This window comes from Hypomesus transpacificus, chromosome 2 (genome assembly GCF_021917145.1).
Source record: "Hypomesus transpacificus isolate Combined female chromosome 2, fHypTra1, whole genome shotgun sequence".
Classification (NCBI taxonomy): Eukaryota; Metazoa; Chordata; class Actinopteri; order Osmeriformes; family Osmeridae; genus Hypomesus; species Hypomesus transpacificus.
The window spans coordinates 16,527,249-16,551,148 of record NC_061061.1 but is presented as its reverse complement, the minus strand read 5'-3'; the positions used below and the strand labels follow the sequence as shown (position 1 = coordinate 16,551,148).

At 48.4% G+C, this 23,900-nt stretch overlaps 1 protein-coding gene across 1 annotated transcript in view; it reads right to left on the bottom strand.

Annotated features, from left to right (window-relative positions):
* prex1 (phosphatidylinositol-3,4,5-trisphosphate-dependent Rac exchange factor 1) overlaps positions 1–23,900 on the bottom strand; it is a 52,830-nt gene that overhangs the window by 14,142 nt on the left and 14,788 nt on the right. Inside the window, exons 8-23 of the mRNA XM_047034077.1 lie at positions 22,053–22,153; positions 20,510–20,613; positions 20,033–20,082; positions 18,184–18,259; positions 17,525–17,597; positions 14,659–14,801; positions 12,646–12,738; positions 10,318–10,466; positions 9,677–9,762; positions 8,194–8,333; positions 7,078–7,210; positions 6,453–6,631; positions 6,008–6,169; positions 5,414–5,624; positions 3,331–3,604; positions 1,937–2,149 (exon numbers count right to left, since the gene is read on the bottom strand). Of these exons, the coding sequence (XP_046890033.1) occupies positions 1,937–2,149; positions 3,331–3,604; positions 5,414–5,624; positions 6,008–6,169; positions 6,453–6,631; positions 7,078–7,210; positions 8,194–8,333; positions 9,677–9,762; positions 10,318–10,466; positions 12,646–12,738; positions 14,659–14,801; positions 17,525–17,597; positions 18,184–18,259; positions 20,033–20,082; positions 20,510–20,613; positions 22,053–22,153 (2,187 nt within the window). The remainder of the gene's footprint in view (positions 1–1,936; positions 2,150–3,330; positions 3,605–5,413; positions 5,625–6,007; positions 6,170–6,452; positions 6,632–7,077; positions 7,211–8,193; positions 8,334–9,676; positions 9,763–10,317; positions 10,467–12,645; positions 12,739–14,658; positions 14,802–17,524; positions 17,598–18,183; positions 18,260–20,032; positions 20,083–20,509; positions 20,614–22,052; positions 22,154–23,900) is intronic.

Here is a 23,900-nt window from a genome sequence, read left to right as displayed (position 1 = left end):
AAGCCGGGTATTTCCCAGTCACAAGCCCCGAACATGATTATCGTCCGCTCTGAAGAGATGCACAGTGTGGAGCCCAAACACCAGATTAAACAGCATCAGGAGAATCTTGAACCCCGATTGTTAACAGGCTCTCAAATGAAAACAAACGCTTTGTTTTCATTGCTATCACCCAGCTTGGATCACGCCACAACAATGAAAGCTGGAACCCAAATAAGAGGAATTCCACTAGATGTGAATAGGATGGGCGTGGTGGCCGAGATATTGCCTGTAAAAAAATCCTGTTCCTCTCCACAGGGGCCCTAAATCCCTTAGATGGAACTAAAGGGCCAATTATGTAATCGTCCAAGAGTGTGCCTTTCATTTTGGTCCCCATCTCACACACACACGCGCGAGCACACAGGTTCGTGTGGCAATTCTTCAAGGCCACGTCTCCCACAGCAGCCTGCCTGTTTCTTCCTGCTCTCCGGCGGTGCGTCCCTCCTCTCTCTCTCCCCCCCCCCCCCCCCCTCCCCCTCCCCATCCCCCTCTCACTCTCTCTCTCTCTCTGTCTCCATTTATCTCAGTCTGCCTCTCTCTCTCTGTCCTTGGTATACAATAGGAATGTACTCTATATCCTTGGTAAACATGAAGAATCTACTAAACATCCTTGGTATACAGTCCATCCTTGGAATATAGTATCTCTGTGTTGCACCTCCAGCCAGCCCATGTCTTCCACTCAGTCTGTTCCATTTATTCATTTAGCAGATGCTTTTATCCAAAGCAATTTTTCTGTGCAGTTTTCCTGCACTCACAACACTCACAAACAACCCAGTTTCTCTCCCTGGCTCTTAACTCGCTGTTCCTGTGTGTCTTTGCCACTTCCCAGGCAGGGAAGCCAGACGGTGATCTCACCAGATTCTCTGTGCGTGTGAGTGTGTGTGTCTCTCTGTGTGTGTGTGTCTGTGTCTGTGTGTGAGTGTGTCTCTGTGCGTGTATGTGTTCGTGACCTGTACTGTGTGTGTGTACACCGCTATACATGTGAGAGTGTGTGTACAGCATAGTGTGTATATGTGTGTGTGTCTTGTACTTAGTACAGTATGTGTGTGTGTGACTGTGTGTGTACAGTATAGCCTAAGTGCATGTGTGCGTGTGTGTGTACACACAACATGGTCCTCGTCCTACAGTAATTACACAGTGGGCAGGGATGGAGGCCCAGTCATTCAGCTGTATTACACCCCTGCACTCCTGCCAGCCACCAATAACCACGTCTCAGTGGGTGGGGTGGGTGTGGCTCCGTGGGCCGCGGCCCAGGACCCCACCAACGCCATCTGAACCAACCCGACATGGTTACCGCAGGCAACGGAGGACACATGACATAAGCAAGGTCACCGTGGTCGTTTTTAGACCCTGTTCTGTGTTTTAGATGTGACTCCTCACATCTGGAGGGGGTTAGAGTTTACATTTAGTCATTTAGCAGACGCTCTTATCCAAAGCGATTTACAGTAAGTACAGGGACATTCCCCCGTGGCAAGTAGGGTGAAGTGCCTTGCCCAAGGACAAAACGTCATTTGGCACGGCCGGGAATCGATCTGGCAACCTTCTGATTACTAGCCCCATTCCCTAACCGGTCAGCCACCTGACTCCCTTAGTTAGAGGGGGAACACGGGAGTGGTACAGTGGGGGATATATCATGTGAACAGGAGGGGGAAGGTTTGTTGTTGAGCTGGAGGGGCAGGCAACACAAAGACAGGCGGGATTACGTCACTGAGCTGTTAACTTTCTGCTCTCTTTTTCATGGATTTATTTATTGACTTCTCTTCTCCTGCTAGCGCGAATGAATCACCATTCATCTCTCCTCCCTCTCTCCTCCCTCACTTCTCTCCAACTCCTCCTCCTGCGAGTCAACCTCACACAGCGTGGCTATGGGTGCAAAAGTCTAGGTTGCCCTAACCCTCACCTGTAGGAGTCCCTGTAGCTCATGGTGTCGTGGCCCGAGTCCTCCTGGTCGTCCTCGGTCACCTTGAAGCACACCTTCTTGATGCCTCCATGCTCCACCTTGTCCGGGTCGCCCTCATCCACGGGGGCCAGGGTGGGAGGCTGGCTGTGGGGCTCGTAGGCCGGGGGCTCACCGTCCTGGGGCTGGGTGGGCTCCGTGATGGACGACAGGAGTCTGTGGGGGGGGGGGGGGGGGGGGGGGGGGGGATGGAGGGAGGGGAGGATGGGGGATAGGGGGGAGGGGTGGGAGGGAGGGAGGACATGGGAAGGTGAAGTAAGTAAGTAAGACTTTATTTATATAGCACATTTCATAGAGAATTGTAGCTCAAGGTGCTTTACATCAAATCAATAAAAACAATAAAAACAATAATACAAGTGATCAAAGTAATCATTAAAATAGCAACAATAATGTAACTAATAAAAGTGGTAAAACCCTTCTGAGATAAAATTACTTAAATGCTTCGGTAAAAAGGTAGGTTTTAAGCTGTCTTTTAAAAATGTCTAGCGTGTTTGCTTCCCTAATATTTATGAATAATTTGGAGGAAGGACAACAACATTTCAGATAGGGTTGCTAAATCTTTTATCTTGGTGATTGTGGGTTGTAACTCACATACAGTGGGCCACAAGCAGGACTACACAAAAACACAAACATCATACTTCAACACACAAACACAAACACATATATAGAGGAGGACGCTTTCTGTCCATGTCATGTTGCTATGGCATCGGGACCAGCTCCTGTTGGGCCTAACCGATTCACTCTGCAGGCCTGAGGACAGCTCTCCGTAGTCTCAACGATAAACATGACAGAGGGCTGGACGAGGAGGTGTTGACGCACTCTGTGTTTGGGTCTGGCTATCTCTGGACCGTTAGTTTCAAACCGACGCCTGTCCTTTCATATGCAGAACAATTGAGGCCTATTGAGGGAAATATCACTGAAAAGACTCCAGGAACTGAGAATAGTTCTGAACGCGTCATGTTTCATTGTTTTGATCAAGCCGTCGTGACTCACAACAAAGTGCATCAGTGAAGTTCTGTTGAATACTAGTGAGGTCTTCATAACGAGCGAAATGAAGAGAACAGTCTAAAGTCATTGTGGACGTTCGATCCGTTGCTCGTGTAAAGCGTCTGTGAGGAACACGGACGTTACATTTAGTCATTTAGCAGACGCTCTTATCCAGAGTGACTTACAGTAAGTACAGGAACATTCCCCCGAGGCAAGTAGGGTGAAGTGCCTTGCCTAGGGACACAACGTCATTTGGCACGGCTGGGTTTCGAACCGGCAACCTTCCGATTGGTAGTCCGATTCCCTAACCGCTCAGCCATCTGTCCCCCCTGTTTGTTCCGGTTACTTACACGTCTATCTGGGCCACATACTGCTTCATCTCCCTCACTGCCACGTCCAGGCGGCTGTACAGGCGGATGTAGGAGTCCTGGGTCTCCACGTCTTCCTGTTTCAGCAGGAAGCTCAGGCCGCCCTCGCCGTGGTGGGGGTCGCGCGGGCCGTCCACCAGCCCCTCCCCCGTCCCGTTCTCCTCCGTCTCGTCGCCCTCCAGACCAGAGCAGCTCCAGGAGGGAGCGCCCATGCTGGTGACGCAGTGCTGGGTGTGGGACATGGGGTTGAGGTTGGCTGGGAGGGGGGGGGGGGTGGGGGGTGGAGAGAAGGGAAGAGATGGGGGAGAGAGTGGGGTAAGGATAGGAGAGAAAGCAAGGATGGAGGATAGAGGAAGGGGAAAGACAGAGTCGAAAGAGAAGGTAAGGGAGGGAAAGGGGGTAGAGGGAGGGTGGATTTAGATAGGAGAGAAAGGGAGATTTAAGGAGGAATTGAGGGTAGAGGAAGAGGGGAGAGATTGGGTAGAAGGGGAGAATGAGTGTACAAAAAGGGAGGAAGAAAAAGGGAAATATAGGATAGAACATTAATTATGGATATCTACATTCGTCATTTGTAGAGATCATTTTTCTATTAGGCAGGCATGTGGCTTCAGGCTTACAAGTTTGCTAGACAGAGATGGTAGGACAGATAGAGAGAGAGAGATAGAGAGAGACAGACAGACAAAACTCTCTCGTCCAGACATGCATACCCACACCAGATGTTTGTTCTCCATTTTATACAGAATCAAACTCCATTTCATTATATAGACCTTCAATGTGTTTTATACCCTACAGGTCAACAGAGTCCATGAAAACACAGCTGTGAGATTCAGGTATGAGAATCCCAAAACAAAATTACAGCTATGAAAACACAAGTAAAACGTTTTGCAATCCGCAATCACCTGAGGCTGTAGACAGATCTTCAGACAGATGTGCTCATAAGTTCTTATGAGCACAGGGGGAGTAACAATAGCCAGTAATAGCCAAGGCTACAATTATGGAGAGAGGAACTCCTATATACTTGCTGCACATTCCTCCCCCCAAACGTTGAACCAAGCGGCCGTACAGTAGACCCTAAAAAGGCAATCTTGCATCACCTCAGGAAATATCAGCCATAACTCCACACATTTCTGACCGCACGCTCAATGAAGCTGTCACTTTGGAGTCATAAAAAAACCTGAAGCATTTTGCCAGGGAAACCCAAGACTGCATGGTTGTGGGATAGCAAAGCATATGTCGAAAAAAAATAAAAAAAGAAGCTAGCTGACTGGTTAAACCTTTGTCTGCACAACTGTAGAACAGATGTCAAGTAGCGCAGAGACAGCGAGAGAAAGGGAGAAAGCAAGGCTAACGCATCGCTAACAACGCTAACAACGCATAACAACACAAATGGCCGCCTCTCAGACAGAACGCAGTCTGGTATCGTTTTTCCCGTCTCGCAGAAGCGTCTGTCTGGCGCGGAGCGAAGCGTCAGGGTAGTTGAAAGGCTGAAAGACACACTACCTCACCAGTAAACACTGTCACAACAAGAGCAGGGCGGGTCAAGGCCCCCTCATGTACAGTATGGTAATGATGAAATCAGGGGGGGCCATCTTTGATGACATCACTGAGAGCAGCAGAGAGAGTGAGAAGGCCCGACCCGGAGCTAATGGAGCCTTAATGGCAGACCCATGGAGACGATTCAAAATGGTGGCATTCCATTTCACCACTCTGCTAATTTACTGTGGGAATCACCACAGTGGCACAGAGGCTAATCAGCGCGGTTGGCTTTCACATGAGAACTCAGTCATCTGTGCGGAGGGATTTAATTGGTCAAAGAGGGTAATTAAAGCAAAACGATCCCTCTGTTTAAAAGATTTAAAGTGGTTAAGAGTGATGTAATTCCAAACAGGGAATGGTGTTTTGACTAAAGAACCGTGTTTGAAGGATGAAGATGGACAAATGCCACAAGTTCCTTTGTGCATTTCCAGCTACAGTACGTCAGCTTTACTTGGTTTACACAAACAGACTCTGAGTGCATGCACACACACACATACACGATAGTTAAACCAGTTAACCCTTTCCTCACCTTGGTCCGGGTCTAGGCCGAAGAAAGAGTTCTTGCGTCCGAAGCGGATGCTGAAGGTTCTGCCGGCGGTGGTGGTGCTCTTGGGGTGGGACACCTGCATCAGGTTGACGTGGCAGTTGGTAGGAACAAAGTCCATACAGCCCAGGGGGTGGGGCCTCTGGCTCGCCTGCTTGAAGGTCGGCCACGCCTTGTTCTTCAGCTCCTGGGCGAACTGGGCCGAGAGACACCACGTGAGAGGGAGAAGCGACCACATGGATATATTGTAGGCATGTCTTCTAGGGGTAGGAATCTTTTGGTAACTCACGATTCGAATCGAATCGATTCTTGGAGTCACAAATCGATTAAAAATCGATTCACATTTTATTTTACTTTTTTATAACAATAAATAACATTACAAACAAAAAAAACATAAAAAAAAAAAACATAAAAAAAAAAAAACATAAAAAAAAAAAAAACTTTTGTGAATTGCTAGAAGACTGAATCGCGATTCAAATGTGAATCAATTTATTTTCCCCACCCCTAGTGTACTTGTACATTCAAAGCAAAAAAAGATATGATGATAATATTGGAAGGTTCCGGATGTGTGGGGTCTACCTGCTGGTAGTTGCTGATGCGTCTTCTGATGCTCTCCAGCTTGGTGTCGCAGATGTTCCTGAACTCAAACTGGGGCATGGAGACCACCCGGTCACACTGGGAGATCAGCTGGCTGCAGTTCCGCACAAAGTGGCTGTCGTCTTTGGCGAAGGCCTCCAGGATCTGAGCACAGAGAGAAGAGCAGCGCTCTGATCCAGTTAAGACTGCATGAAAGAGTGAGAGCAGGACCATAGGTGCAGTAGTCATGGAGGTACTTCAACTTTTTTATTTATTTATTTATCAGTTATCAGAAAAAAAACACTTTATTTTTATAAAAACTTTTTAAAACCTTTTTATAGTGCTGCTTAAAATTCAACTCAAATACTCCATGCCAGTTCACAACATTCACTTTTCTGCTACTAAATTCCACAAAAAAACACAAAGACAAACTGTCAGTGAGCAGTACCTTGGCAGTGAGGCTGAAGCAGCCCTTGGGTTCCACCACCTTCTCCAGCACCTGGCTCTTGATACCGGCCGTGCTGACGTACTCGTACACCACGCCGTGCTCCAGGTGCATGTTATCCACCATCAGGCTCACCAGGGGCCTGTCCTCAGACACAGACAGCCTCGCCAGACCTCGGGAGTCTGGGGGAGACAGACGGGAGGTAGACACGCGTGTGAGTATAGACCTGCAGGGATGGTCCTTTTCTGAAGTGTGCTTATTTTGAGAGCGCTTTTGGTGCGTTAGGACTGTTTTGAGGTGTCATGCGCTTCAGGGCGAGTGAAAAAACACAAACACACAAGTGAGCACCGCATACACACCCTCACACACGCTCACCCTCTCACACACACACAAATACTTTCTCTCTCACACACACACACACACACACTCCCTCATACACACTCTCACATGCTCACCCTCTCACACACACAAATACTCTCTCTCTCACACACACACACTCCCTCATACACACTCTCACACCACACTATCTCACAAACAGTCCTCCTCAGTCCTCTCTCTCTCTCTCTCTCTCTCTCTCTCTCTCTCTCTCTCTCTCTCTCTCTCTCTCTCTCTCTCTCTCTGTGTGTACCTGTTCCGTTGGTGCCGTGAGCGTCCTCCGGGTCAGCTCCGTTCTCCTCTGTGCAGGCCCTGAACGAGCCCTCCTCCCCCTCACCCTGCCCCTGCTCCTCCACATCCTCGAACGCCCGGTACACCCACTGACACTGTCAACACACACAAAGGGCTGGTTATTCATCCTGTTTCTGCGAAGGGTATATGCATGTTTATGAGAAAGTGTGAGACAGAGAGACAGGTGCAGATGAAGAGACAGAGAGAGAGACAGAGAGAGAGGGGAGGGAGAGAGAGTATGAGAGAAAACCAGTGACTGAGTGTGTGTGCTTTCTTATGACCGTGCAGCTGAGTGTGTATGACGTGTGTGTACTGTATGTAGCACATTGCCACGCACAACCTCAGTCCTGTGTGTGTGTGTGTGTGTGTGTGTGTGTGTGTATCTTTGGCACCAAGACGCCCAACATGGCACCAGTACATCAACAACATCCTGCCTATTAGACCAGTGAATGAACAAACAGCAACGTTGAGACAACGTTGTCCTAACAGAGCGGCCCCTGGGAAGACCGGTCCTGAGACGAGGGATCTGACAGAGGAGCCAGGGAAAACAAAAACAGGGTGCCTAACACGGAAGGCTAAGCAGCGCCTCCTGGCCTGTCCCCAAGCCAGACGAGCCGTGTACGGAAGAGCCAGGAGATTTGACGCGGTTGGAAAGTGAAAAACCAGACGAAAAGCAATGGGTTTCCTCTACGGAGTTTCACAACTGAAATTTAGCAAGAGTTGAGGATGTGAAGCTGCAGGATTCAAAGTGACAGTCGAAGACCCGTGACCGTTTTTTCCCCCCTCATCTTTTTAAATTAAGATTTGTTTTGAAAGTTCAAATAGGGAGTCAGATGGCTGAGCGAAGAGGGTGTCGGGCAAGTAATCAGAAGGTTACTAGATCGATTCCCCGCCGTGCCAGATGACATTTTGTTCTTGGGCAAGGCATTTCACCCTACTTGCCTCGAGGTTTAATGTCCCTGTACTGTAAGTCGCTCTGGATAAGAGCGTCTGCTAAATGACTAAATGTAAATGTACATGACCTGAAGAGCTGGATGAGATGACGCAGTGGTTGTGGTCTCGGGGGGAGAGGACTCACCGTGTCGGGCTTGTCCTGGTGAGAGTCCTGGGAGCTGAAGTGCTCCAGGACGTCTTGGTAGCTGCTGTGGGCCACGTTGTTGCCGTTGACCTTCTGGATGCACTGGCCTGGCTGGAGGCCTGCTGCCGCTGCCTCCCAACCTGGGGGTCACACAGGGGTCAGGGGTCACACAGGGGTCAGGGGTCAGGGGTCGGGTTAGAGGAGTAGAGAACAGCCACACCCAAGGGTATCGCGTTACAGCGGGTTGTCATGGTATACCAGGTATTCTGTGTCATGCCGTTTAAAATAAGTGTGTGAAAAGGTTAGGCGGTCGAACTCAAAACCACTGCTACGTAGCCTTAAGAATTCTACTGGGCCCTTCTGGAGCTAACATATGTGACATGTGGCTCGAAAAACAAAGCAACAAATCACGCGGTGTCCCCAAGTACAGAGGAGAGCTTCTCTTCATCCCCCGTCCACAGAGACAGGATTCCCCAGGCCCCGGGATCAGACCGTCTCATCCTCCTCCTCCTCACAGAGAACTGACCACACAAACCACAGACGGCCCCTGGACGCCACGCTCTGATTCAGAAGCTCCGAGGAAGCTCACCAGAGAAGTGCGCGTGACCATGAAGCACCCGGGTTCGAATCCGGCCTTGGGTCTTTGCTGCATGTCTTCCCCTCTCTTCCGTCTCTCTTTCTCTCTTTTTCCTGACACACTTCACTTATAAACTGTCCAACGGAGCATGAAAAACACCCTCCCCCCCAAAACATCTTTAAAAAAAGGAGAGCGAGAGCTGGAGAGTCTGACATCACCGCGGGGACCCGTCCAGAGGGACTGGTAGCTGGAGGGGAGGACAGGAACGCTCCAGTCCTCTCTCTGTGGTCGGAGAGGGGGAGCGGGGCGGAGGAGGGAGGTCACGGAACGTGTGAGATCCCTCAGTCATAATAAAGAACAGGGTTCGCCGTGGCAACGCTCCCTCCGAGTCCTCCAGCTGTTTTACACATTTGGACGCATCCCGCGCTCGCCAGCCATAAATCTCCGGTTCTTTTTTAAGTTTTTATACAAACATCTGTCTGGCAGGTCGAAAGGAGAGAGGCGACCAGGTGGTTTTAACAATGAGCGCTGGGATGAAGTCAGTTTGGTTTGAGTGAGTGTGTGTGTGTGTGTGTGCGCGCTGGGCTAAGGGGAATGCCGTCCATTAGAGGGTGGAACTCTGACCTCTTCCAGGTTCAGACAGGGAGAAGAGGGCAGGTGTTTGGAGGGTCATGTTACCTTAGTATTCTCATCTCTGGAGAATTCAAAGGCTGTCTGAGTTCATGATTCAAAGGCTTTTTAGAAACGATTTATTGGACGGTATTCAATTTTCCCCCCAGTTATAGTTTGTATTGTCACACTAAATCACCACCCCACTAAAAGAGAATACGCCTATTTCCTGTGTGGTGGTGCCACATCCAATCAATGACTGAATCGAGAGGACCAATGAGAGCCGGTGTTGCTTACCTTTCCGTACAGCGTGGACGTGAGGAGGGGCGGAGCCAGACAGTCTGAAGGACAGGTAGTCTGCTGTGTCTGGAACTTTCACTGTCCTGGATCAGCAGAAACAGCAGTCAGCGTCCATACTGTCCATATTTAATGTGTGGGTGTGCAAGCATGACAGTGCCCGTGTGAGTGAGGGTGTGTGTGAGGTATGAGTGTGTGTGTGTATGTCTGTATGTCTGTGTGTGTGTGTATATGTATGTCTGTGTGTGTGTGTGTGCGTGTATGTCTGTATGTCTGTGTGTGTGTGTGTGTGTGTGAGGTATGAGTGTGTGTGTGTATGTCTGTATGTCTGTGTGTGTGTGTGTGAGGTATGAGTGTGTATGTGTATGTCTGTGTGTCTGTGTGTGTGTGTATATGTATGTCTATGTGTGTGTGTGCGTGTATGTCTGTATGTCTGTGTGTGTGTGAGGTATGAGTGTGTGTGTGTGTGTGTATGTCTGTATGTCTGTGTGTGTATGTCTGTGTGTGTGTGTGCGTGTATGTCTGTATGTCTGTGTGTGTGTGTGTGTGTGAGGTACGAGTGTGTGTGTGTGTGTGTATGTATGTCTATATGTCTCTGTGTGTGTGTATGTTGTGTGTACGTGTGTGTGTGCCTGACTCACTCCTTGGCCTTGGTGGCCACCAGCACCCTCAGGGAGCGACGGATGCAGAAGGACTGGTTGATCATGGTCTCCACCTCGGAGAAGGGCCTGAGGAACACCAGGTCCTCGTTGATGGTGAAGATCTTCCTGCCCACCTGCAGACCTGCCATCTGGAGAACACACAGCGGGAGGAGGAGGGGTCACCTTCACGCTTCCTGTTCCCCTCAGACGCCGCACGAGACAAGAGGATTCGTTAAAAGGATTTATGTTTGTTTTGTTTTTATTCCGTTTGTTTATTATTTTGATCATTTCGTGTTCCTCAAAACACTGGCTAGCTTCTCTCTCCGTGTGAACCTGGAAGAGGATTGAGTGTTTATGAAGGGCTTTTTCTGTACTGGGACTGGTGCTAGGAATGGTTCTAGGCCCGGGGCTAGGACTGGGACTGGGACTGAGGCTGGGACTGTTGGTAGACTGGTGTTGGAACCGGTTCTAGGACCAGATCTAGTCTTACATGACCGCTGCTAACAGACTGTTTATTATTAGACTGGAGATGCTATCAGTATTAGACATCTGGGGAACCAAAGGCTACACAGAAATAAATCTCGACAAACTGAATTTCACAATGATATGCCTTGCATGCCCAGACCGGTTCAGGGAAAGCACATCTAATGCGACAAATATGATGTTTCAGTGTACGGTATAAAGAAGACCCAGCCCAGCTGTGTACTCCTGAGAGCTCCATACTGAACACTGAAACAATGCTGAAAAACCAGCCAGGTTACGAGAGTTTTAATTCCCAATGAATGGCTGGGTTTCATGTCTCTGGTCACGTTGGGAGAATAATGCTGCCTCTATGTGCTCTGTCTCCCTGGAGCCCTCTCGGGGCCCCCCACCCAGATCCCCTAATGCTGCCTATGGCATGGGTTTCATGAGCGTTCGGCTTTGGTTGTCTGGAGGTTTTGGTAGGGGGTCTTACTCTGGCTTGAAGCCCAGAATGGAGGTTGTTAAGGCTGGGCAACAGGCCGACACATTGGCACTCCAAGAGTGGGTGTCTGTGTGTGTGTGTGTGTGTGTGTGGGATGTGCTGTGTCTATGCGTGTATAGGAAGATGTGAAAGTGTGTATGTGCGTGTGCGTATGAGGGGGATTTGCATGCTTGTGTGTGTGGAATGCATATGAGAGAGTGTTTGGCATTCCCTCTCCCATTCACCTCTCTCTCTCTATCTCTCTCTCTCTATCTCTCTCTCTATCACTCTCTCCATCTCTCTCTCTCTCTCTCTCTCTCCATCTCTCTCTCTCTCTCTCTCTCTCTCTCTCTCTCTCTCTCTCTCTCTCTCTCTCTCTCTCCTGGTCTTTTCACTGGTCCATGGGAATCAGCTGGCTCTCATTCACCAGGCGGACACACTGGTGTTGTGTCACTCCTAACTGCACTGTCACTGTTTGGAACGGGGGAAGACGAAGACTTGGTGGGAGGGATGAGAGAGATGGAGAGATGGGGGGGTGAGAGAGATGGAGAGATGGGGGGGTGAGAGAGATGGAGGGATGGGGGGGTGAGAGAGATGGAGGGATGGGGGGGGTGAGAGAGATGGAGAGATGGGGGGGTGAGAGAGATGGAGAGATGGGGGGGATGAGAGAGATGGAGGGATGGGGGGGTGAGAGAGATGGAGGGGTGGGGGGGGGGTGGGGAGGGACGCAGATACTGAGTAGGGGCACTGTTACGGGCTTGGGTGGAGCGAGTCGTATGGCAGGGTGGTGAGTGGGGGCAGGCAGGCAGGATTCAGGAGAAGTCAGGAAAATAGAGTAGACTGAGGGAAGACCGACGATCCAGAGGACCACACCCCCCAAGTCTGACAACTATGACCCAAAGAAACGAGGGGGGAGTTTTCAATTATCAAGTATTTCTCAAATAAATATGAAACAGGAGAGAGAGAGAGAGAGAGAGAGAGAGAGAGAGAGATAGAGAGAGAGAGATAGAGAGAGAGAGAGAGAGAGAGAGAGAGAGAGAGAGAGAGAGAGAGACTAAAAGTAGACAGAGTGAGTTGACATATCAGCATGTGTGGTGGGCTGTCTCTGAGGGACAGCAATGTGAGCAGGCATGCCTAATCTGTCCACCCCCCCAGACACACACACACACACAGTCCAAGACACATCCCACCCTGACCCACTGGGACTAATGTGCTTTGGCAGCAGGGGGGTTTGTGGCGTGTGTGACGTGTGTGCGTGACGTGTGTGCGTGTGCAACAGACAGAGAAAATGAGAGAAGGCATGGGTAGCAATGTGGTTTCACCTTGTGTTCGAACGATCCTAACCCTGTATGAGGGTAACACTGTGTGTGTGTGTGTGTGTTTACCTCAGCATGTGAGCCCCTGGTGACAGATTTCACCACAATGGCTTTGTTCTTCTCCTCGATCTCGAAGCCGTAGTCTTCCTCCTCGGGGTGAATCTACAGAGGGGCACAATCAACACATGGTTTAGCCTTAATGACGTACGTTCATCGACCGATCGATCGTACGTATCAGTTCAAGAGGAACCATGATTGCCTTGGGCCTGTCATCTGTGTGGGGTCTGTGTGGGGTCTGTGTGGGGTCTGTCCTCTACATATCAGCTGTCGACACAATATCAGATCGTCTTCTCCCCGGACTGCATCCCATGGCTTGTGTGTGTCATCATGTGACAGAAGGCGCGTTGCTGAGGGGATGTTGTCATTAGCGAGCTAATGCTAACTTAGCCACTGGCCTATCTCGCTGCTGCAATGCTCTGATAAGATTGCTATCGCTAGGTGGCTTCCGTTTGAGGAGTTGGCTAAAAAGGGAAGGGTAAACAAAGAAGCCTTAGATGGGAGTGGTGGAGGTTTGTCACAACAGCTACAGGGTGGATTATGTTTTATAATAATAAATGTTTTCTTATGTTTATCAAGACTGAGGCGTTGCCATTTCTGGAAGTAAAAAAAAAAAACAACTTCCACTTCCTCCGCCCGTACACTGCATTAACCAAAGCTAGCGCTAAGACTGCTAATATTAGCCTGACACTTTGTAGGCTCTTGTAGACCCCGGTTTCCCGCCCTTATGATGGTTTGACCTTTCCCCTCATTCTTCCAGCACCTGTTGTTGAATGTCACGTCGAGCCGTCACTGGGTGTTGACCAGTCAGGAGAGAGAGCGAAGGAGAGGGTGCGATAGAAAGGTAGAGAGCGAGGTAGCCTACACATCCAAGTTCCACTCTAGTTCTAAGGCAAGTTGGGTATCAAACAGCTATGACATGCTACATGTAACCACGTTAATACATAAAAAAAACATGTTTAATCAACAGAGAAAGGTCAAGAACCCATATCTGGTAACCCTATGGAGAGGCTTGCAATTAGCCCACACTGAGGGGCTTCACCGAGGCAAAGTGGGGCTCTCGCTTGGCAGCTCATACCAGATTGCATCTCTCCAGGATACATCTTCTTCAAATTAGCGAGGAGAAAGTGTGTATTTAAACTCTACCAACTGCCAATGATTGTGAATTTTTATGTTCAGGTCTTGACCTTATCAAAAGAAAAGGAAGAAATAAAACACAATTTACCAAATCATTAGAAGACATTATTGAGCGCGTCTTATTGAAAGCGAATCAACAAGACTTCTCATCAGTTTAAAGTGCAGCGAGCTATCAGATAGCAGCTACCAGCATGAGAGGCACAAGGGAAGACTGTATGATGACACACAGCTGACTCCATTTGCAAAAGTCAAATGCTATTAAAATATGCACGTGGATCAGAGCAACTTCAAAGCACTGGTGTCTTCAAAGCTGGAGGGGGAGATGTTTCTATCTGAGACGCCTTTGGGGCGGAGATCTGTGCGTGGTGCGTGTGTGTGGTATGGGTGTGCGTGGTGTGTGGTATCCCTGTGTGTAGTTTGTGTGTGGTGTGTGGTATGTGTGGTGTGTTTGGTATGCGTGTGTGGTATGGGTGTATATGTGGTCTGTGAGTGTGTGTGCTGGGTATGTGTGTGGTGTGTGTGCTGGGTATGTGTGTGGTGTGTGTGCTACGTGTGTGTGTGTGTGTGTGAGTTCTGATGCTCTGAGCCAGATGCCGTGTACTTCCTCACACGCGGCGGCCTCATGCGATGCAGGGCTGCTTCTGATTAGGCCTTCTAGGACCTTGATTTGACCACATATCTATAACATGCACCTACACAATGGAATACTTAGTCCCCGGACAGCACAGTAATGTTCTATAAAATAGCTCTTGATCTGTGTACACGTGCACGTGTGTGTTTGTGTGTCGGTGTGACCATGTGAGTGTGCATGTGTAAATATACATAAGTATGTGTATTCATAAGTGAGTGTGTTTTTACAAATAGTGTGTTTGTAAAAAGAGTGCTCACCACCAGGGACTTGGCCAGGATGTTCTCTATGAGTTTGAAGTCGTTGCGGAGCTGCTTGCTCTTGGTGCTGGTGCCCTCAGTCTCCTCGTCGGCATAGAAACGGAAGAACTGAGACTCGTCTTTGAACTCGCTCTTCTCCAAGACTGGAGGAGGACAAGGAGACAAAGACAAGGAAGAGAAACGGCTTAAAAAACATGTTATTTCCCACAGAGAAAAACGACGAGGGCAAATCAAGTCAATGGGGCCAGACAGTTATGAATGTACTAAACCTGAACGGAGGGGGGGGATTCCCACCGCAATTAAAAAACAAAACATTGGAAATGGTCTAGCGACGCACGTCAGTGGAAAGTGCGCTAATCCGATGTGCAATAATTAGTCAGAGACAAATGTATTTCACCGCAGACCACAGATGTGGTCCATCAAAGCCTTCGTGGATAAAAAAAAAGAAAAAAGAAAACTGACATTTTAAGAACTATTTCTTTATCGAGTACATTAAGTCATTCCAGACCGATTCATTTAGGTCACTTGCAACAAGAACAACCCACTTACAATACTTTGAAGCAGCTGCCAATTGGAGTGTACATACACACATCAACCTAACGGCTAATTAGCGCATTAGCTAAACATGCTAAGAAGAGATGGGCTCATCTGGGTCTAGCCTACCTACCTAAATCTATAAAGCCTAGGACTATAGAGTCTCTGGAGAGAGAGAGACAGAGAGAGAGAGAGAGAGAGAGAGAGAGAGAGAGAGAGAGAGAGAGAGAGAGAGTACTGCCTATTCGTGCATTTGGGCCCACTTACTAACACCTGGGTACTACCAGGTGCACACAGCATCAGGAAAGCCCTGTACGTAACTACATTACGTAAGGTTAACACGCACACATTATCATGACTCACCAACACTACCATCATGAGGTCATGTGTGCTGGGGTTCAGAGTCTCCTTGACTACTTCCTTCTGGTGGATAACTCTCGTCTCAGTAACTGGGGCCAATGTGGTGTATCGTGTTGTAATTCAATGTATACATCTACTGTGCACAAACTTCTTGGCATGATCATATATACTCGATACTACATTTGTCTAAACTTTGGCATGACAACATCTGTAATGAGCTGTACTAATACCAGCTGTTTCCAACATCAGATGTGACCACTGATATTTGAATACTGAGTAATGAACAAAGACAACATGCTTAGACGCAAGAGTTTGTTTGACAGTGTGCACAGTACTGTACTTAACTTGTCAAACCGTGATCCAACCCAGGGATGGTGAAATATACACTTCTTATACGTGATGACAGGCAGTAGATGGTTAGCCCGCAATTTTTCCACACAGAAAATAGCATTATTGTTGCTCTTAGCTAAAGAGTGTGTTCAAGAAAACACAGACACACAGACACATACCCAGACACACACACACAGACAAACACAGACATACCCAGACACACACACACACACGGACTAGGGACAGGGCACTAGTTCATGTGTGAGTGTGTTTTCACGTGCGTGTTGGAAGGACACCGTGTTCTCTGCTCTTATCCTCTGGAAACCCTTTCCATGGAAAAGCCTGATTCCAACTGTTCAAGGAGACAACAGAGCACTCCACACTGTGTGTCCTCCCAAGTGTTTGCAGTGCACACACCTACACCTTGGCCTTGTGCCAAGAAAATGAAGTCTGACCTGAAGGCATTTCCTATTCACCTGCCATCTAATACCTTAATGCCGTCTATTCAGCTCGAGGGGGCCTCTGGAAACACCCTAATTTGGCTGTTCCAAGAACACTCAAGCACACACGCGCTTAATAATAAACACATAATTTAACTGCAGTACCTACAGTCCAGATGAGCTAGATGGTGAAATGTAATACCCAAATGACCACATGAATGATCTCAGAGAGAAACATTACCTTTTAACCACAGACAGGCTCACACGCACACACAACGTTGCACAGTATCTGATCCTGTGGTTGGGCTTTGGCCATGACATAATAACATCATTTTACGTAATAAAAACATTAAAAGGTCTTTGCAAGGTCCTCCCAAACATCTAGCTAACGGTAGCTGATCTTGTGAAGTGCAGAGAGACACAGAGGGAGAGAAAGAGGGTGTGTTGGTGTGTGTGTGTTTACAGACATGCTGACTGAGCCAGTAGGAGTGTTGGGGCGCTGAGCAGGTCAGACAGGTGTGAACACACTTCCTGTCATCAGTGGTCAGAGGGTCAAGATGCAGTAAAACCCACCAGCAGATGGCAGCGGGATAGTGTGTGAGTGTGTGTGGTAGAGAGAAAAGTGAGAGAGAGAAAGAGAGAGAGAGAGAGAGAGAGAGAGAGAGAGAGAGAGAGAGAGAGAGAGAGAGAGAGAGACAGCGGAAGTTCAAAAAGAACACATGCAATTGTGCAAACTGCTGTGCGAGAGTGTAAGTTTCACAAGTGTGTACTCGAGAGTTTTGAGCTTGAGTGAGTGTGTGTGAGTGTGTGTGTGTGTGTGTGTGTGTGTGCATGGATGTGAAGGGTGATTACTCTTCACACATTGCCGAGGATGCATGTAGGCTAAGCTGCCTCTGAAGGCAGATGCACTGTAGGTGTTGATGTTGTTGACCCAGACAGCTCTGTAGCAGAAGCAAACAGCTCAGCTCAGGGTACACTGCTGACATGAGTCACGGTTTGGGCTTTGGCTACAGTATTATACTGTAGGGTAAACACGTTACTGTATGTGTGTGTGGGGCGTTGGGGGGGGGGGGTTTGGTGCAGGCGTGTGTGTGTGTGTGGTGCATGTGTGTCTATGTGTGTGCATGTGTGTGTGTGTGTGTGTGTGGTGCACCTGTGTGTGTGTGTGTGTGTGTGTGTGTGTGTGTGTGAGACTGACTGACCGTGGTGCATGAAGCCGTTGTTGCACAGTCCCACCCCAAGAGTCACGGCATCATCGCGTGAGGAACAGTCGCCCTGGGAGACAAGATGACGCACGCATCACAATCCACAGTTACTATTTAAAGATTGGTTTATACCTTCACACACATGCACACTGTCATGTATTCAATGTGTGCATGTGACTGTATGTGAGTGTGTGTGTGTAGTCTGCAAAAAGAAGAAGAATGAAAAAGCTCAAGCATTCTGGGACATCACATGGAGTTCTTTGGAACATCAGTCAGATCATGCTGGGGTAACTTGGGTCATTAGGTTTTGCACAAACTTGTACAGAGTCAGTAAAGCCAAGACATTTGGCTTTACTGAACATTTCTCAAAAAGACTGAACTTTTCACTCAAATTGTTAAGCTGACAATGTAATTTTTTATATTGTAGTACACACAAAAAAAACATGCTAAATAGAAGTATCTTGACTTGTGGTCTCCGACTTAAGGACCATCCTATATGTGTGGGTGTCTTGGTGTATGTACATGAGCATACAGTGTGTACAGTATTTATACCTGTTTTACTTCTATGAAGTGCATACTGCATGTATGTCTGTGCATGTGTGTGTATGGTGCCTAAGTATGTTGTCCTACTTAGACTGTGACCCCCCGGAATCTACCTGAGACAGGAGCCAGTCCACCAGCTTGCTTGCAGGCACCACCGACTTGAAGGTTTTCAGATGATAGTCTCTGTCCCTGCGAATAGGACAGAGAGCACAGGTGAGCATAGGTGAGCCCAGGTGAACACAGGTGAGCCCGGGTGAACACAGGTGAACACAGGTGAACACAGATGAGCACAGGTGAACACACGTGAGCCCAAGTGAACACAGGTGAGCACAGGTGAACACAGGTGAGCCTTCTAAACTTCCTCCTCTACCAACGTATTTTTGGAATTTTTCATGACTAGTTGAGGACCAATGGGAGATGGACTTCCTGTGTGACAGGTGTGTTTGTCATGACACAGAGCCACACCTTTACCACTTGACCTACTTGATCACTTCCTCTGATCATACCCAGACCTCCGCCTGCGGACTGGGCAGCATGCTGTACACCTACAGCGAGCTACTCCTGTTTTTAAACTTTGTAAGAATTACAGCCAGGGTACAAAAACAGCCACATGAGACCATTCTGGAAAGAGGAAGTGACTACAGGAAGTTAAAAAGGCTTACAGGAAGTGCGGTTTATACCCACATGACAGGCAGAACACTGAGTACATTGTCTGACGTGTTGTTGACCTTTTTACTGTGATGGATGTGAGCATGTGTGTGTGTGTGTGTGTTCTCCTCAGGACTAGGGTCTTCTCCTACTGCACATCTTCCATGGAAAACTCAAACAGAAGCCAGAACAAACACACCAGAAGGCCTGATCAGACCCGATGATGCAATAGACATCAGCGCTCTAGGCCGACGCTTGCAACAGGTGAAATGTTCGCGTAAACAGGAAGTAGGTAACCAGGTGGAACCAGTGGCCCCTTAGCAGGTGCTGCGGTTACATGTAGGAGGACGACCACTCAGGATAAATAATATGCACGGCCATTTTAATCGATTCATGCTAGACTAATAGAGTAAAAGACAGAAGGTGTAATCAGTGTGGGGGAGGGAGTGGGACTGCTACGCTAGACGCTAGACGCTGCGTAGACGCGTCTCTGCTTCTCTGGGTTAATGGAGTCTCCGGCTGACCAGAGCCTATTTGTTCGCCTGTGACAATTGATACACTGGAGGCTTCAATCAGTGGCTGGATAGAGGGGGGAAGAGATGGAGACAGATAGAGACAGATAGAGACAGAGAAAATGAGAGAGAGAATGAGAGAGAGAGAGAGAGAGAGAGAGAGAGAGAGAGAGAGAGAGAGAGAGAGAGAGAGGAGAGAGAGAGAGAGAGAGAGAGAGAATGAGAGAGAGAGAGAATGAGAGAGAGTGAGAATGAGAGAGAGAGAGTGTGCATGTACTCCTGATTAGCACAATGTCTGCTTTCCTGTCTAGGTGCTACTGCTGAAGGTGACTCCCACAGAAAAATAAAGATTGATGCAGTGTTGCTGTGTTTGTCCAGGGTGTGCGAGTGTGAGTGTGTTGCTGTGTTTATGGGCAAACGTAAGATTTCCAACCCAGAATTCTTAATCTAAAATCACACATAGGTTCAAGGTGGTGAAGGCCAGTTTTCAATTCTAGGCTCCCTGATAAACCCTCCTGCCCTTGAAAAACCTGGCAACTCTGACCTGAATATCAATGTATAGCTGAAGAGGAAAATAAAAGGTGGGTTTCCAGACTGAAGAGGAGAATGTGTGTAACGGCGTCACGTTGGCAGACTGACTGTTTGTTCCACTGCACGCAGAGGGGATGGTGTGGGCTGAATAGGAATCTCATGAATATTCACAGACATGCACCTGGAGAGAGGGAGTGTGAACGAGGAGGAGGAGGGGAGAGAGAGGATTGAAAAGAGGAAGAGGAGGAGGAGCAGGATGAGGGATACTTACTTGATGACAGGCGTGTACAAGCAGTGCAGGCGACAGTACAGCCGTACACCCTACGGGGAGAAAAGGAGTGTGTTTTAATCAGCTGGGGGAGTCAGGTGGCTGAACGGTGAGGGAATCGGGCTAGTAATCTGAAGGTTGCCAGTTCTATTCCCGGCCGAGTCCAAAAAAATTACGTTGTGTCCTTGGGCAAGGCACTTCACCCTACTTGCCTCAGGGAGAATGTCCCTGTACTTACTGTAAGTCGCTCTGGATAAGTAAATGTAAATGTAGCTGGTCTAGCTAAGCCTCCATCTCTGCCTACTAAGGCAAAGCCCTGCTTCCTAGCTGGGCGCTTCAAGTGTTGTCAGGTGGTAATGAGTTAGCCCTGAGCTATCATGCACAACATCACCTCTGACATAGACTCATCACAGCAAGAAATGTGTGTGAGAGGTCAGAGATCTCTCTCCCTGTCCCACACAGACACTGACACACACACACCTTAGACATGATGTCCTCCATCTCACTGCGGGCCTTGTAGGTTCCATCGTCGTAGCGGAAGCGATAGAGCACCTGCTCATTCTTGAACTGGTGCTTGTCCGACACTGGTAATGTCAAGAGAGAGAGAGAGAGAGAGAGAGAGAGAGAGAGAGAGGGATAAATGTCAGGGCTGATTGTTTTTTTGCTTTTAAGATGTATTACTTTAGAGGTTTCCATTGCTGTTCCTTCCACCTCAACAACTCTAGACTACGGGTCCATCTCAATCAGCCAGAACAGCTTCCTCTTGTTGTCTCCTTTTGTCAGCCCCTCCATTCTTTACTTGGAGCACTTTAAATCGGTAATGCCAATATGGTTGCAACCTCCCATCCTCAAGTCCAGTTATAAAATAGAGCGCAAAAAGGAAACATTTACTTAAAAGTGGCAAACTAATTCATGTTGGTTTCTGAACTAAACAACACTATGAATTGCCAAAAATAGGGAGTTTGTCTTTGACTCAATATTTCCCTCCCTCCCTCTCTCTCCCCTCCTTGTGTCCACTCTCAAAGCCTGTCACATCACGTCATGTCTCCAGGTCACTGACTAATAAGTGGCTACACTGTCCCTGTTCAGCCATCACCGGCCTGCCCCACTTGACCACAACCCTCCACTCCTCACCCACAAGGCCCCCTCACACACACACACACACTCACTCACACACACACACACTCTCCTAACCCACAAGGCCCCCTCCCCCTCACACACACACTCTCCTAACCCACAACCCCCCACTGATGCATTGTGGGACGCAGCAGAAGAGGATTTTCCTCAGGTATTAGGTGTCGGGAACCTGCAGCTCTGCTCCAGGTTGGTGTGTGGGGGCTGCCTTTCACAGCTTAGGTCTGGGGTTACCGAAAGCCCAGGCCCCCAGTGACTCAAAGACATACTCCCTTCATCAATTATTTATAGGATGGTGTGTTTATTTTATTTTTTTATGCATTATTTCAGTTTGTGACCATTTTGCCCGAGAGACTGATTCAAGCACAACCTGCCGAACCATTAGACATTTTTGAGGAACACATCTTTGACTTTGCACGGCCTTAAGAATAAATGCTGCACTACTAGGAAGGGGAACCGAAAATACCAGACGAAACAAAATACCATTGAGTCAACAATGAGATTGAGTGAGTGAAAGTAAGAATGATATTGAGAGACTGAAAGAGACAGACAGGCGAACAGGCAGACAGAGTATTTGTGCATGAGCAAGAAGGAGAAAGTATTACGGAATGTTAGACAGGGTGTGAGACTATAAGCTACTCATTCACAGTAGGAGGCTACAGTAGCCTTAACGGAGCTTTTCATTTGAAAAGTCCTTCCTGGATTCCTTGCACCCTCTCTCCTCACATTCTCAACACAAGTCTCAAAGAGACAACCGGAGATAAGGGAATGAGGGAGGAAAAAAACAATAGAGCTTGGAACTGATGAAGTATAATGAAAAGAGGAAATGAAGAACGAAGAAAAGAAGACAAAAAGAGGAAAGAGGAGAGGAGGAGGGGTGTTGTCTTACCGTGGTGGATGATGCCGTTCTCCAGCAGAGCCTGGCCCAGGTTCACCCCCTCATCAGGCTTACTGATCTCCCCGCTCTCAATCAGCCAGGACACAAACTCACTGTGGACACACAACACAACCTCACATGAAACACAAACTCACATGGCTTTATACTGTATGTACCCCACACCACGGTGAGTATACTGTATGTACCCCACACCACGGTGAGTATACTGTATGTACCCCCCCACACCACAGTGAGTATACTGTATGTCACCTGACCTACTGTGTGTAGTCGTGTGGACAGAAGGCATGACATGGCAGAAAGCCAGCAGCCACTAAGAGGGGCCTTTATCTTATGTGGCATGAATATATTACAGTTATGACAGCAAGTGTGACACAGCTAACACAGCTAACACAGCTGACACAGCTTACACAGCTAACACGGCTGACACGGCTAACACGGCTAACACGGCTGACACGGCTAACGCGGCTGACACGGCTGACACAGCTAACACGGCTGACACGGCTGACACAGCTGACACGGCTAACACGGCTAACACGGCTGACACGGCTAACGCGGCTGACACAGCTGATACAGCTAACACATCTGACACAGCTAACACAGCTAACACAGCTAACACAGCTAACACGGCTAACACAGCTGACACAGCTGACATGGCTAACACGGCTAACGCGGCTAACACAGCTGCCACAGCTAACACAGTTCAGTTTGACTTGACTCCCTTCTCTCCTCTCCAACAGGCTGCCTTGTGACGTGTGGAGGCCATCCTCACCCCCCACCTCCACCCTCACCACCCCCCCTCCGCCCTCATCCCCCCCCCTTATCCCCCACCCCCCCACCTCCACCCTCACACCCCCCCCCACCTCCCACATCTGACACTCAGCTGTTGCACTGGCCAAATGTTTGAAGGAGAAAATGACATTTCCCTCTGCTCAATCTTCCACGCAGTTGAGCAAAATTAATTCCCCAAAGAATGATGAACAGTGAATGAGAGACAGAACAATCTGAGCAACCGTGTGTGTGTGTGTGTGTGCGTGGGTGCAACGGAGCCTCCCTGTGTAGTATTATGTACGTGTATGCGAGTGCTGCTTATAAACACGTAATCTCTTAGCATGTGTTTTCATGCTAAATATGTGTGTGTGTGTGTGTGCACAAGGGCATGACACTGTGAAAGCAGACTGAAAGCCTGTGTGTGTGTGCATGTGTGTTCATGCAAAAATGCGTCCACCTTGAGCCATCTGCTTCTACCAGGGCTCTTTTGTCTGGCTGACGTATTGAGTATATTTTACCATAATTAGAACCCTCACACACAAACCATGAACTATTACTGCTCAGGTAGGATTCAAACATATGTGGGTGCGTGTGTGATGGACAGTCTCTCTGCTGGACAACTCACAATTGTGTGTGTGTGTGCGCGCACGGATGTACAAGTGTGTCAAAGCGACAAACTGTTCATTAACATTGGCAGAGGACTCAAGTGGAAGGTGGAGGGGGCGGGCTGGGTGGTGGAAGTGTGTGTGTGTATGTGTGTGTGTATGTGTGTGTGTGTGTGTGTGTGTGTGTGTGTGTGTGTGTGTGTAGCAGTATGGAGCAGAGTATATCCCTGTTAATAAGACGGGACCAGACCACACAGATGTCGAGTCAATGCTTCATGCATAGTCTCGCTGGGTGATGTCATCCATATTTGCTATTGGAAATAAAGTGACTTAATGTTTGAGGCATCATTCTTTCTCTTCCTAGCATGAACTTCTCACCATGAACAAGATCTAACAAGTCACCCCCTCGCCTGCACAGCGCTTCATGAATTCTCACTCAGCAAGACGCTTAGGAAAGTGTGCTTGG